This window comes from Mus musculus, chromosome 9 (assembly GCF_000001635.26).
Source record: "Mus musculus strain C57BL/6J chromosome 9, GRCm38.p6 C57BL/6J".
Classification (NCBI taxonomy): Eukaryota; Metazoa; Chordata; class Mammalia; order Rodentia; family Muridae; genus Mus; species Mus musculus.
The window spans coordinates 107,792,640-107,807,009 of NC_000075.6; the positions used below are offsets into that span (position 1 = coordinate 107,792,640).

Here is a 14,370-nt window from a genome sequence, read left to right on the forward strand (position 1 = left end):
AGAAACTTAGAATACCCAAGATATAAGTTACAATTTGCAAAACACATGAAACTCAAGAAGAACGAAGACCAAAGTGTGGACACTTTGCCCCCTTTTAGAATTGGGAACAAAACACCCATGGAAGGAGTAACAGAGACAAAGTTTGGAGCTGAGACAAAAGGATGGATCACCTAGAGACTGCCATATCCAGGGATCCATCCCATAATCAGCCTCCAAATGCTGACAAAGATTTTGCTGATAGGACCCTGATATAGCTGTCTCTAGTGAGACTATGCCGGGGCCTAGCAAACACATAAGTGGATGCTCACAGTCAGCTATTGGATGGATTACAGGGCCCCCAATGGAGGAGCTAGAGAAAATACCCAAGGAGCTAAAGGGATCTGCAACCCTATAGGTGGAACAACATTATGAACTAACCAGTACCCCGGAGCTCTTGACTCTAGCTGCATATGTATCAAAAGATGGCCTAGTAGGCCATCACTGGAAAGAGAGGCCCATTGGACACGCAAACTTTATATGCCCCAGTACAGGGGAAGGCCAGGGCCAAAAAGTGGGAGTGGGTGGGTAGGGGAGGGGGGGGGGGATAGTATGGGGGACTTTTGGGATAGCATTGGAAATGTAAATGAGGAAAATACCTAATTAAAAAAAAAGTGAAAAAAACAAAACAACAACAACAACAACAACAACAACAACAACAACAAAAACAAGGGCTGGAGAGATGGCTCATTGGTTAAGAGTACTGACTGCTCTTCCAGAGGTCCTGAGTTCAATTCCCAGTAACCACAGTTGGCTCACAACCATCCGTAATGGGATCCCATGACCTCTTCTGGTGTGTTTGAAGTCAGTGACAGTGTACTCACATATATAAATAAATCCTTAAAAACAACAAAAGCCCAGCATGATGACCCATGCCTTTAATTTGAGAATTCAGGAGGCAGCAGCTGGCAGATCTCTTTAAGTCTGAAGTGAGGACAGCCAGGGTTATTATACAGAGAAATCCTACCTCAAAAAACCAACCAACCAACAAACAAAAGGCAAGGGCCTAAAGAGATGGCACTGTGGTTAGGAACACTAGCTGCTCTTCCAGAAAACCTGGGTTCAGTTCCCAGAAGCCACTTGATAGTGGGTTCAACCACCTTTGACTCCAGTTATAGTTTCAGTTCTTGGCTCTGTGGGCACCATATGGGCCACAGACAGACATGTAGGCAAAACCCATACATACAAAAATGAAAAAACATCATCAAACAGACAAACAAACAAACAAACAAAAACCAACAACAAAACTAATCACCTAAATGCTTACACATATACAATAAATTTATCTTAATACCTGCTGGGCTGATAATATTACCAACAATAGAAACATATGTAGGAACCAGCACTTGGGAAGCTTAGCATGATGATCATGAGTTTGAGGCTGGCTAGGGTTACAGAATGAGAGCCTCAGAAAGACAAACTAAAGAGCTGACTATGAGAGTGTACATTTGCAACAACACTGTAGTACTTGGGAAGTACAGGCAAGAGAACCAGAAGTTCTCCAAGGTCCACATAGTGAGTTCAAGGTCAACGTGGGCTATATTAGACATGCCCAAAATCAAAATCAGTATTTGGGAGACACAGGCAGTAAGATCTTTGTGATTTCAAAGCCAGCCTGGTCTACATAGCAATTCGAGGCCAAATAGGGCTACATAGTGAGAACCTACATAGCCTTGTACTAGGTCCTGTGTTAAAGCCTCAGTATACAGGAGAGAAAAACAGGAAGGGGAAAAGAATAAAGGGAAGAGAACGAGAAGAAGAAACAATATAGGAACAAAATGAACAAAGACATATTGCTAAAGACTTAGAAGCACACACCCAAAGGACACGTCTGGAGGCTTCTTCTGCTGTCACAATACAGCCTATGGCAGATTATTTGTTTATAAGTTTTTATGATATATTTCTGCGATTTATTTTCTTCTCATAATTAAAGATAATTTGTTCATTTGTTTAGTTTATGCATATTGCTGTATGTCATGGCGTATGTGTGGAAATTGGAGAATAACTATCAAGAGTTACCCAATCAATAAGCCTTTTCTGTTTTTATTTTTGTAATTCATGTACAAAGGAAGCCATGTGGCTCAAAAAGAGACATTCTATGGCATACTAATAGCAGATGATCAGTGAACATTATCTGGTTGTGCTTCTCCTCTTCCTTTTCCTTGTGTTTTTGATCTACTGAGGATCAAACCCTTACGAAAGTGCTACAGGTTCATCCCTGATACTTGCTATGTAAGGGTTTTCATCTGCCCAGGCACCTTAAGAAGTCTTTCGAGAGTTGAATGCTAGGCAAATAGGCTACTAACCCTAAACTGTACTCAGGGGAGAAAAAAAATAGATAAAAAAATCAGCTGGGCAGCAGTGGCACACACCTAATCCCAGGACTCAGGAGGGCAGCCAGATTTCCTAGTTCAGGGCTGACCTATAGAGCAAGTCTAGAACAGCCAGGGTTACATAGTGAGACCCTCAAAAAATAAAACAAGCTGGGCAGTGGTGTCGCATGCCTTTAGTCCCAGCACTTGGGAGGCAGGGGCAGGAGGATTTCTGAGTTCTACAGAGTGAGTTCCAGGACAGCCAGGGCTACACAGTGAAACCCTGTCTCGAAAAACAAAACACCAAAACCGGGGCTGGCGAGATGGCTCAGTGGGTAAGAGCACTGTTCTTCAGAAGGTCCAAAGTTCAAATCCCAGCAACCACATGGTGGCTCACAACCATCTGTAACAAGATCTGACGCCCTCTTCTGGAGTGTCTGAAGACAGCTACAGTGTACTTACATATAATAAATAAATAAATCTTTTAAAAAATTGTTTTCAAAACACCAAAGCCAAAACCTCAAAACAAACAAACAAACCAACCAACCAACCTCCTCCTCATCATCATTTTTTCACTATGTAGACCAGGCTGGCCTCTAACTCATAAAAGATAAACGTATCTCTGCTTTATGAGTACAGCAATTAAACATGCACAAACATGCCTATTCCTCTCCAAATTTTTAAATCAGTGTGTTCATACGTGACCTGTGTCTAACTACCACAGTGCACATGTTGAAGTCAGAAACAACTATCAAGAGTCGGTTCTCTCTTCCTACCTTGTTGAACCAAGGTCTCTCTTGTTTCGGCGATGCTGATTTATACTTTAGGAAGCTGGTGAGTCAGTTTCTCATCTCACTGCAGACCTTGTGCCAGTAATCAGTTGTGTGTTACAGTTTCTGGCTTTTTAACATGGGTTCTGGGAACTGAAATCACACTTCTCCTCACTGAGCCATCTTGCCAGATCTAAACTACATTTTTTTAAAACCTCATAGATTTGTTTTTAGGGTGTCAATTCTCTTCTCTACTTCCCTCATCCTCTTCTTTTAAAGCTTATACTATTTTTTCCCTAATCTTTAGTTTTTATTAAGGACGCTTTTTAACTTTTGTTTTCTGACAATGCTCTTGCAATGTAGCACACACTGGCCTCAAACACTGCAAAATCCTGCCATAATTTCTCACGTACTAGGATTATAGGCTGGGTCAATTAAAATATATATATATATATTATTTTTATTTATGTATATGTATCTGTCTGAGTGTATCCACATGAATTTAAGTGCCCAGGGAGGCCAGAACACAACTTTGGATACTCTGGAGCAAGAACTAAAGGCAGCTGTGAGCTACCTTATGTGGGTTCTGGGACCCAAACTTAGGTCCCTGAAAGAACTGTGCATTTTCTTAACCACTGAGCCATCCATCTAGCCTCTGAGATGTCTACTTTAAAAATAAAATAAAAGTAAATTATTTCTTCATTGCTTAAGACACTTACCTTCCTTTGGGCCCTTGCAGAATGAACAAGAAGACTGATGCCCACCAGTGCTAGCCTTACACTGCAGGGAAAAAAGAAAAACTTTACTGTGACCCAAACCATTTTTAGAAACAATAATGAATATCTAACACGGGGATAACTGACAAAATATGAGGCTATCCTAGGATACCCTCAAAGTATTTGATAACTCCATTTATCATGCTGCTTAACATGCTTCAACAGCAGGGTCAGTATCTTAACTTGGTAGGTAGGCATACTTAGGTATTATAAAATTTACATATTTTAAGTATACAGCTTAATAATATTCAGTATGTGTGTAGTGCAACCACTGACATAATTTTATTTAAAATCACTTTCATTACTCCCAAAGAAATTCTAGAAGTTATTTTCCACCCTTAACACTAGGGCCATTAAACTATCCAATATATGGTCATCTACCTGGCATAACATCTACAGAATGAGTTCCAGGACAGTTCGAGGCTACTCAGAAAAACCAAAAACCAAACCAACCAACCAACCAAACAAACAAACAACCAAACAAAAACCCAAACAAACAAAAAAACAAAACAAATCCAAAATCCCAACATCCATGGTCCTGACTTTAAGGATAAACATAAAAATTTATACTAAAGTTAGAGAATCTAAAATAAATATATAAATATAAAAAAGAGACTTGTTTTTCTTTTGATTTTTTTAGACAGGGTTTCTCTGTGTAACCCTTGCTGTTCTGGCACTCAAGAGATCAGCCTGCCTCCTCCCCATCCTGAGTGCTAGGATTAAATGTGTGCCTTCCCACCCTAGTGATAAATGGACTTCTGATAAGACTTCAAAATGATTCAGTTGGTGAAACAGTTTCTTCAAATGAAATATTAAGAATTGAAAATGCCAAAAAAAAAAAAGAAAAAAAGAAAATGCCAAGCCGGGCGTGGTGGCGCACGCCTTTAATCCCAGCACTCGGGAGGCAGAGGCAGGCAGATTTCTGAGTTCAAGGCCAGTCTGGTCTACTGAGTAAGTTCCAGGATAGCCAGGGCTACACAGAGACACCCTGTCTCAAAAATCCAAAAACCAAAAAAAAAAAAAAAAAAAAAAGAATTGAAAATGCCATATGCTAAACACCAAAGTTACACCCTTAACATCATACAACACAAGGTGAACTATCAGAGGCTAATTATGTCTTTGTGGTATTGTCCCTAGCACCATAATATAATTAAAACACTGCAATAGATCAAACACCTAAATATGCCAGGTGTAGTAACACATACCTTTATTTCCAGTATTTGAGAGGCTGAGACAGATTGGACCATATAAGACCCCATCTTTTTCTGTTGTTGTTGTTGGTTTGTTTTTTGTTTTTTTGTTTTTCCCTGAGACAGGGTTTCTCTGTGTAGCCCTGGCTGTCCTGGAACTCACTCTGTAGACCAGGTTGGCCTCTTAACTCAGAGATCCACCTTCCTCTACCTCCCAGGTGCTGGGATTAAATGTGTAAACTGTTACCACCCAGTGAGACTCAATAGCATAAGACTTTAGCATAGGTCAAGTCTAAGGTTTGCTCACCAGCAATCCCCAGCTCCATCTCTGGGGGGTGGTGGTGGTGGTATTTGCACAATACTGTGAAGGTACTTAATGTGCCTCTGAACTATGTGGGGTTTTTGTTGTTTATTAGGTTTTGTATTTCAGATAGGGTCAAGGTCCAGAATGTTCACGAATTTGTGATCTTCCTGCCTTAATTTCCTGCTATGGTTTTATTTCTGTTGTTGTGACAAATACCCAGACAAAAAGCAACATGGGGGAGAAAAAAATGTTTATTTTGCTTACAACTCAAGTTACACTTCACCATTTCAAGAAAGTCAAGGCATAAGTGTATGCAGCTAGTTACAACATATCCAGAGTCAAGAACAAAAATAATAAATGCACCTTTGCTTGTTCTGCATCAGCTGGGTTTCTCTTCTCTTATACAGTTCAAGCCTCCCTGCCAGGTAGTGATGGTGCATGCCTTTAATCCCAGCACTCAAGGCAGGGAGATCTCTGAGTCTGAGGTTAGCTTGGTGTACAAGGCTAGAATCCAGGACAGCCAGGGCTATACAGAGAAACCCTGTCTCAAAAAATAACAACAAAAAAACACCTTCCTGCCTAGGGAATGGTTTAGCCCACAATGGACAGGCCTTCCTAAAAACTAAGACAATCCCCCACAGACATTTCCACAGGGTAACCTGATCTAGAAAGTTCTTTATTAAGACTCTCTTCCCAGGGCTTGGAGAGAAGGTTGAGCAGTTGAGAACACTTGCTTTTACAGAGGACCCAGATTTGATTCAAAGCACCTACATGGCTCATAATTCTCTGTAACTCCAATTCCAGGGAATCCAATGCAATCTTCTGTCTTCCATGGACATCAAGCATACAAGTCATGTATAGACATATACACAGGCAAAACAACCACTCACAAAAATATTAAAAAAAAAAAAAAACGATTTAATAATGAAAACGATTTAATAATGGAGGTTGAATCCAGGGTATCAACCTGGTAGGTGAGTACTCTATTTCTGAGCTATATTCCCCCAACCCTAACCTGCATGCATATGTGCTTTGGGTGTGTGTGTGTGGGGGGGGGGGAGGTCCACCTCCACAGTTCAACTTTGAGTGTCACTTCTCAATAACTCTGTATTCTGAGACAAGTCATCTAACTTGCTTAGCTGGCTAGGGAGCCCTGGGAAGTTCCTCTCTCTTCTCCCCAAAGCTGATTACAAGTATGTGCCACTACACCTGTTGTGGGTCCCAAGGATCAAACTCAGGTCCTCACGTTTACATGGCAAGTTCCTCCCTGATTAAGCTATCTTTCCAAACCATATATAATTTACTGCGTATTTATTCTGTGTGCACACATGTGTGCGCAAGCAGAGACTATAGGAAGATATCATCTTATATTTAAAAGCAGGTCTCTCATTCAGACCTGCAGTTCAGTGTTCCATCCAATGCTGGTTGCAGGTTAATCTACAAGTTCCTGGGACCTACTTCTCTCTGTCCACCTTGCCCCATGCTGGAGTTAGCAGGTACAGCTGTCCTGGGTACTTTTTTTTATTATTTATTTGGTCAACTTTAGACAAGCTAGAGTCATCTGGGAAGAGCAATACTTGAAAAAAATGTAACTATTAGACTGCTTGTAGACAAATTTCTAGGACATTTTCTTAATTTGTGACTAATATAGGAGGGCCTAGCCCACTGTAAGCAATGTAAAATCTTGGTAGGTGTTTCTGGGTTTTATTGTTTAAGAAAGCAAGGTGAGTAAGTCATGGGGAGAAAGCCAGTAAATAGCATTCCTCTATGGCCTCTGCATTAATTTTTGCCTCCAAGTTGCTGACTTGAATTTCCGCCTTCACAATGCAATATAACTGTAGGACAAAATAAAACCTTTCCTCTCTAAGTTAATTTGGTCATGGTGTTTTACCACAAAAAGAAAAAGAAAACTGGAAGAACCGCTCTACATGGGTTTTATATGGGAAAGATGGAAATCGAGCAACAAATATGTTTTTTTGCTTTCACATCAAGTGATCTTAACTAACAATGAGTCATCCACCCAGGTACGTTGTACACACACACACACACACACACACACACACACACACACACACACACACATTTATATATATACACACACATATATGCTTATACATATATATACATGTACCTATATGTGATGGTTTGTATATCCTTGTATGTGTATCTATAAAATGTTTTAAGTGTGTATATGTACACACACATTCTGACTTGATAAACCATGCATCATAAACTTTATACATTTTTTGTAAATCACTTTTTGTTGTGGTGGTTATTTTTGAGACAGGATCACTGTGTATGCTTGGCTGTCCTGGAACTCATTTTCTAGACCAGCTGGACTTTAAACTGAGAGGTTTGATTTGCCTGTATCTACCCCCCAAGAGCTGCTGGGATAAAAGGCATACACTGCCACACTTACATTGTAGTTAAGTTTAAACTATTAGAAATAAAAACTGAAACTGAATTTTCAGTCTCACTGCAATAAGATCTCCAATAAGAGTATGGCTTAAATTTTTCATAGGTAGCATGCCTAGAGATATGGAGATGTGGAATCTTGACTTCTCTTAAAGACTATTTTATTGAGTGTAATGCAAGGAAACAATGGGCTAAGTGGCAAGTAGAACAGTGCCTCTGGAATGCTTATTTCTAAAATAGAATTTTTAGTACTTACTCGTTTACAGTACCAAAAATCTGGGCTTGGTACATACTCAAGAGTGACCTCTTTGTCATGGATCATTAGAGTTCCCTGTAAAAAGAAAGACAAAAAAAGCCATTAACTATAACCCTTAAGAATAACAGAGAAAGGAAGGCACAGATGGCCTTCCCAATCCCCAAGCTGAAACATTTTATGAAAAATAATAATATTCACCAATACATGAGAAGGCTGTTTGTTTCATGCCAGCGACTTGGAATAGTGTGTGTGGCAGATGAGATTAAGCTTAGGGAAGTGGGTGAGAGAAGGTAAATCTTGTCTTCCGCCTTGCTCCAGCAGGCCAGGGCACTGTCCTTGTGCAGGCTATGCCCAATTACTTCTCCAGGTCACGTAGAGTATTCTCCTGAGTTCTCCTGAGCAAGTGCCCTTTCCTCATTCCCACACTAGTAAGCACAGAGGCATAGGTTCTCTCTCAATTGCCTTCTTTTCTGTGGCTAACACGTCTTCTTGGAGAGGTTTTAAGCTAGTAACTTGGATGTCTAACATACTGGTTGTACAGCAAAAGCACCAGGAGAAAGAAGTACAACACCATAGACAGGAAGAAAGGAGGAAGGTAAAAGTTCCACAGCAGATTATATTCTTAATAGCAGCAAACTGTGAATGGTCAGGAGCAGCAACACCTGTGGTGGTGGGGGTGGTGGTGGTGGTGGTGGTAGTGGTGATTACAAGGACAGAGTTGGCGACATCAGCATTTAAATTTGGAGTCTACAGAGCAAGCTAACCCTAAATCTGAGGAGCAACAATTGGCAAATAAGCCTCTGGGAAAGCTGGCATAGAACAGGTGGGACAAGGGGTCTCAACAAACCTCTAGTTAGAGAGCTTCCCTGCCTATCTTGGATAAGTCACAAATTATATTTCACATTAAAAAAAAAAGTTTAAATAAATACTAGCCAGCCAATATACTGGAGCAGAGAGGGGAAGGATCTCTGCTTACTGACAAGGGACCCTCACCCACGCTGGTAATTGAACTAACCGAAGATGCGACTCTGGAACTAGCCCCTGCGCTGTGTTCACTCTCCGCCCTCTAGGGTCCTCTGTGTCTCCTCAGATAGGGCTCTGAATTATACAAGTCATTTCCTTGCAACTGGACCTCAGTTTCTTGCTTGAATCCATACATCTGTCAAATAATGCTTTACCTCTCTTCTTTTCACACCAAAAGAGTCAAGAGAAATACATAGAATAAGATTATTGTCTTATTAAATGAAACCAAAGCAAAACTGACCACCTAACTGGGTCTTACAATCTAGTTTCTCACAACCTGCTTAAGTATTGTTCTAAAATCTAAAGAACAATACCAATAAAAATTGCTAACATATACTAAGCATTTACTCAGAGCCAGAAACTGCTAAGTGTGCTATATCACTTAATCCCCTAAATGATCCCAACAAGCCGCACTTTTACTTTACAGATAAGGAACCATGTTCAGAGAGGCTGATGGCCAGCTGCTGAATGCCAACACAAAACTCATTTAGGACTACAGAGAAGGTCCTCTTGGCTCATTTAGTCACCAACTTGTGCTTGGTATTAGGAACAGGGAATCTACCCCCAGAGCCATTCAGCAAAGAGAGATCTGTATGAAGGGAGAATCAGGGTTATACTTTTCTGTTAAGCCTTATCCCTGTAGAAAAACTGATCAATGCAACACCTTTCCAAACCAGAAGATAGTGTATCTCGGCGCATCTCATTTGGAAGATCATAGGTACTCCCAAAACTCAGAAGTTAGCGGAAGGAGGATTCTTAGTTCAAAACCAGCCTGGTCTATATAGCAAATTTCAGGCCAGCCAAGGTTACACAGGAAAACCCTGTTTCCAATGAACAAACTAACAAACGAACAAACAAACAACCGAGGTTAGTAAGATAGCTCAGTGCAATAGGTGCTTACCACCGCACCAGACAAACTGAGTTCAATCCACAGGATCCATATGGTAGGAGAGGACTGATTCCTCTAAGCTGTTCTCTAATTTCTACATGCACACCATGGCACACTTTTCCACTGATACATTCTCTCTTAAATAAAGGTAAAAAACAAAAAAATGCTAAAACAATCTGGATTCTGGAGTAGGTTCCTTAAATTTGAATCTTGCTTCTATTCCATGACCTTCAGAAAGGCCCTCATCGTCCATAAAGTGAGATTAACAATACTCTTTCTTTTGTTTTGTTTCCTTTTCAAGATAGGGTTCCTCTGTGTAGCTCTGACTGTCTTGAAACTTGCTCTGTAGACCAGGCTAGCCTAGAACTCAGAGATCCACCTGCCTCTGTCTTCCAAATGCTGGAACTAAAGGAGTGTGCCACCACTGCCTGGGATTAACAATTTTTAACAGATAAAATAATTGTAAAGATTATGTTAATTAGTCTATGTAAAAAGCTTACTACAGGTCATAAAGTGAGGATTTAAATAAATGTTAATTACCTTGAGCCTTAAATTCTCAAAAAAGGACTAGTATCAGTAGGTAAAACCTAGATGGAGTAAAATATCCACTTTACCTTGCTAGTTTGTCAAATAGGACATTTCTCAACCTATTTCACTCTTATTTATTGTTTTATTATTTGTTATTTTTATACTTTGCTATAATCTGTTTTTCAAGTTAGGGTTTCTCTGTATAGCACTGCTGTCCTGGACCTCCCTCTGTAGACCAGTCTAGTCTAGAACTCAGAGATCTGTTTGCCTCTGCCTCCCAAAGCCTGGGATTAAAGATGTATATCACCAGGGTTAGGCTTAATTCAGTCTTCTTAAAGGCTAAGCTTTCAAAAGGAATGGCTACTATATAGTAGTGTGTGTGTGTGTGTGTGAATGTGTGTAACTTTTTTATAAAAGACAGAGTCTTGTTATATTTAGTTCTGGCTAGACCCAGTTGGCTTCAAACTCAAGAGAACAACTTGTCTTAGATTCTCCAATGTTATTTATAATTAAAGATGTATCCTACTACTCTAGGCAAAACCTATACCTTAGTGATAACATCTTGTTTTAGTTGTTAAATTGCTGGTCCAGTTTTTAAGGGTTCACAATAAATCTTTTTGAATCAGCACCAAAGGTAGCTAATATAGTTTAGATAGTTCTTGTTGCAAAGACAAAAAACTGAATAGAACCATTCCCAGATACCCCTTGGCATAAAGTACCTCAGGAGAGAGGTATTGCTTTTACAGTACACATCTATGTATTCAATCTCCAAAACATGAGGTTTGCCATTTGAACACTGAACAATCGCCAGAGCAAAGCACTACTGTGAAATTGTATATTCTGAATTCACCACATGGTCACATCAGTAGATTTAGGAATTTCTAAGGCAAAAGGTAAGATTTATAATTCTCAACAGACAAGTATGCTGTTCCAGCAGTTTAGATGGATGATCCTTTATCATAGGAATGGACTACTAGTCCAGCCTAGCCAGAAGTCCCATAGGTAGTCCAATTTTAAGATTATCTCATATGTTTCAAAATCGGTTTCTCTTCTCTTTCGGAGCCTTGGTTTTACTGTGTAACTCTGGCTGGCCTGAAACTCACTGGAATCAGCCTACCTCTGTCTCTCGAGTTCTGGGAATAAAGGCATGTAATACTGTATCAAATGTACTTTTCATTTGGCTTCAAACTTCCAGCAGTTCTCCTGTCTCTACTTCCCCAGTGCTCAGCTTGATAGCAATGATTCCCTATCTTCTCCTACAATACAAGCAGTCTTTACAGTCCATCCATACACAGCTAGAGACATCAAGGCACAGTGAAACTGCTAAAGACTGTGAAATGGTTTTAATATTCCCGCTGAAGAACAGTCAATTGTTCTAATAAGAACAGTAATGGAAAAAACTTAAACAAAAACAAAAATCAGGGTTATCTATGGGTTGATTATGCAACTATCATTAAACAAGGGTAGCTCAAATATACAAAATATGGGAATGACAGATATTCACTGCACCCTTCCCCAGACCTGCCAGTCCCCTTTCCAGCTCTCACAGAGCAGAGATCTGCCAGTGTCTTCTAGGGAAGCAACCTGTTAGGGAATAGGTTAGTAAACTGATAGAATGACACAGACTTTTAGTGGCTGTCCACTCTTAATTGTCTATTACACACCATTTTAATATATTAGGGCACTTCTACTCATCATGTAAAAGATCACTAAGCTAATAAAGCAAAGGTACTATGAAGGGCATCAGCCTAATTAAACATGGTACCCTGGCTCCTAATAAAGTGTCATGTATTTAAAAGTAAAATCCAAGATATTCTTTCTACAGTACTCAATTAAGTTTATATTAGACTAAAAGCTACTAAAACCCCTTCAAGCCCAAGGCCCTCATTTGACAAAATATCATGTAGGTATTCCGAGTTGTAACAGGAAGCTATAAAAAGGCATATGTACTTAATGCTGAGAATGGCAAAGCAACAGAACTCACTCTCTACTACACTTATACTGAAGTGGAGCAAATTCTGAGACTGAAGACTTCTGAATTCAAGGATCTACATTCATTTTCTTTTTCACTAGCTGCTTTTAGAGACAGTCAGCCTGTGAGCACTTGTGTTACATTTCAGACTCTAGATTTACCCCAATTTCTAGTAACCAAAGCTTGAGGATTCTGAAGGTACTGCAAAGTACAAGATCACTGCCAGTAAATGTGTAGACAAAAATATACTTGATACAGAGACTATGACTGCTATGTGTCTTAGTTAGGGTTTCATTGCTGTGAACAGACACTATGACCAAAGCAACTCTTATATAAAGGAAAACATTTAATTGGGGCTGGTTTATACTTTCAGAGGTTCAGTCCATTATCATCATGGTGAGAACATGGCATCATGTAGGCAGACATGGTTTCTGAGGAGCCAAGAGTTCTACATCTTAATTCAAAGACCAGCCAGGAGGAGACTGTCTCTACACTGGGTGGCGCTTGAGCATTGGAGCCCTCAATGTCTGCCTATATACACTTCTACCAACAAGGCCACATCTCCTAATAGTGCCATTTCCCATGGGCTAAGCATATTCAAACCACCACATTGTATAACATAAAAGATGTTTTCATTAAACATTAATGCATACAAAGAAAAGGTTCATAAGTAGAAAAAAATTATGTAAGCTTTGTGATTGTAACTCACATGGAAAAATTGTAATCTCTGCTTACTTTTCTTGCAAACACAGGGTGAGAGAATGAGGTCACTGAAAGCTGAGAACTAGCTCTGTTGATCAGAAATATCTTTAACCTTTTTTTTTTTTTTTTTTTTTTTGGTTTTTCGAGACAGGGTTTCTCTGAGTAGCCCTGGCTGTCCTGGGACTCACTTTGTAGACCAGGCTGGCCTCAAACTCAGAAATCCGCCTGCCTCTTGCCTCCCAAGTGCTGGATTAAAGGCGTGTGCCACCACGCCTAGCTAACCTTTCTTTATAGAACAATTCATTACAAAGACATCCCTCACAATTATCATTTCAACTTTACTAAATTGAGACTCTCCTGAGTATATGGAAAACCTACTCATGTGAAATAGCTTATCCAAGTTTACAGACCTAGTCATACATACATACATACATAGTATGAAGTAAAATTTTCTTTTTAACTAAGCTTAGTTTTAAAGTCAGTTGCTTCATAATACGTGTTACACCAAGTAGGTGGTTTCTGATGAAAGGATAAAGATTAATAATTAATCTTTAAGATAAAGATTAAATAAATGCAAAGGCAAAGGACCTAGAGTGAGTTTACAGAGACATCCATTTAAAGTGGGGCTTTTTATTGTACTCATGTCCACACATGCAGGTACCCAAGGGGGCTAGAGACATCAGAGCCTTCTGGAACTGGAGTTATAAGCAGTTGCCAGCTACTTGATCTGGGAACTAAATTCAGGTCTTCTTGTTGATGTAGTTTAAAGACAGAATTTCACTATGATCATTTTGCCTCAGCCTCCAGAGATCTGGGATTAATATGTTCATCAGACCTTGCTTCTTGAAAGCACTGCTTGCATGACATAGTCAAGGCCCTAGATTCAATCCATGGCACTACACAGCAAGCAACATAAGACACCTCTTTGAGAATAAAAAAGCGTACTTTTTATAGAACTCTTTGTGTCAAGCAGTCAAGTGCCACCTCACACCATCTCCCCCAAGCAATGCAAGGATTATGTTATGGTTCAAATATTCTGTAAAATTCCCATGGCCAAAAGAGCAAAGTGGCAGACACCTTTAATCCTAGGTCTCTGGGGTCAGGTGGATCTCTGGGAGATAAAACCAGCCTGGTCTACAACCAACGCAAATTGCAGGCAAAGCAGCAAGGCTACACAATGATACTTGCCCTGTGTGT

The 14,370-nt window shown here is 39.8% G+C and overlaps 1 protein-coding gene across 11 annotated transcripts in view; it reads right to left on the reverse strand.

The window, feature by feature from the left end:
* The window catches only part of Rbm6 (RNA binding motif protein 6), a 99,800-nt gene that overhangs the window by 19,081 nt on the left and 66,349 nt on the right, over positions 1–14,370 (reverse strand). For 9 of the 11 annotated variants that reach the window (NM_011251.3, NM_029169.3, XM_006511651.4 and 6 more), the window contains 2 exons: positions 8,060–8,134; positions 3,838–3,898 (listed from right to left, as the gene is read on the reverse strand). In NM_011251.3, the coding sequence (NP_035381.2) occupies positions 3,838–3,898; positions 8,060–8,134 (136 nt within the window). Of the gene's footprint in view, positions 1–3,837; positions 3,899–8,059; positions 8,135–8,257; positions 9,051–9,074; positions 9,245–14,370 lie in introns of those variants that run through there. The other 2 variants (XM_011242860.2, XM_006511653.2) reach the window with 2 other exon arrangements.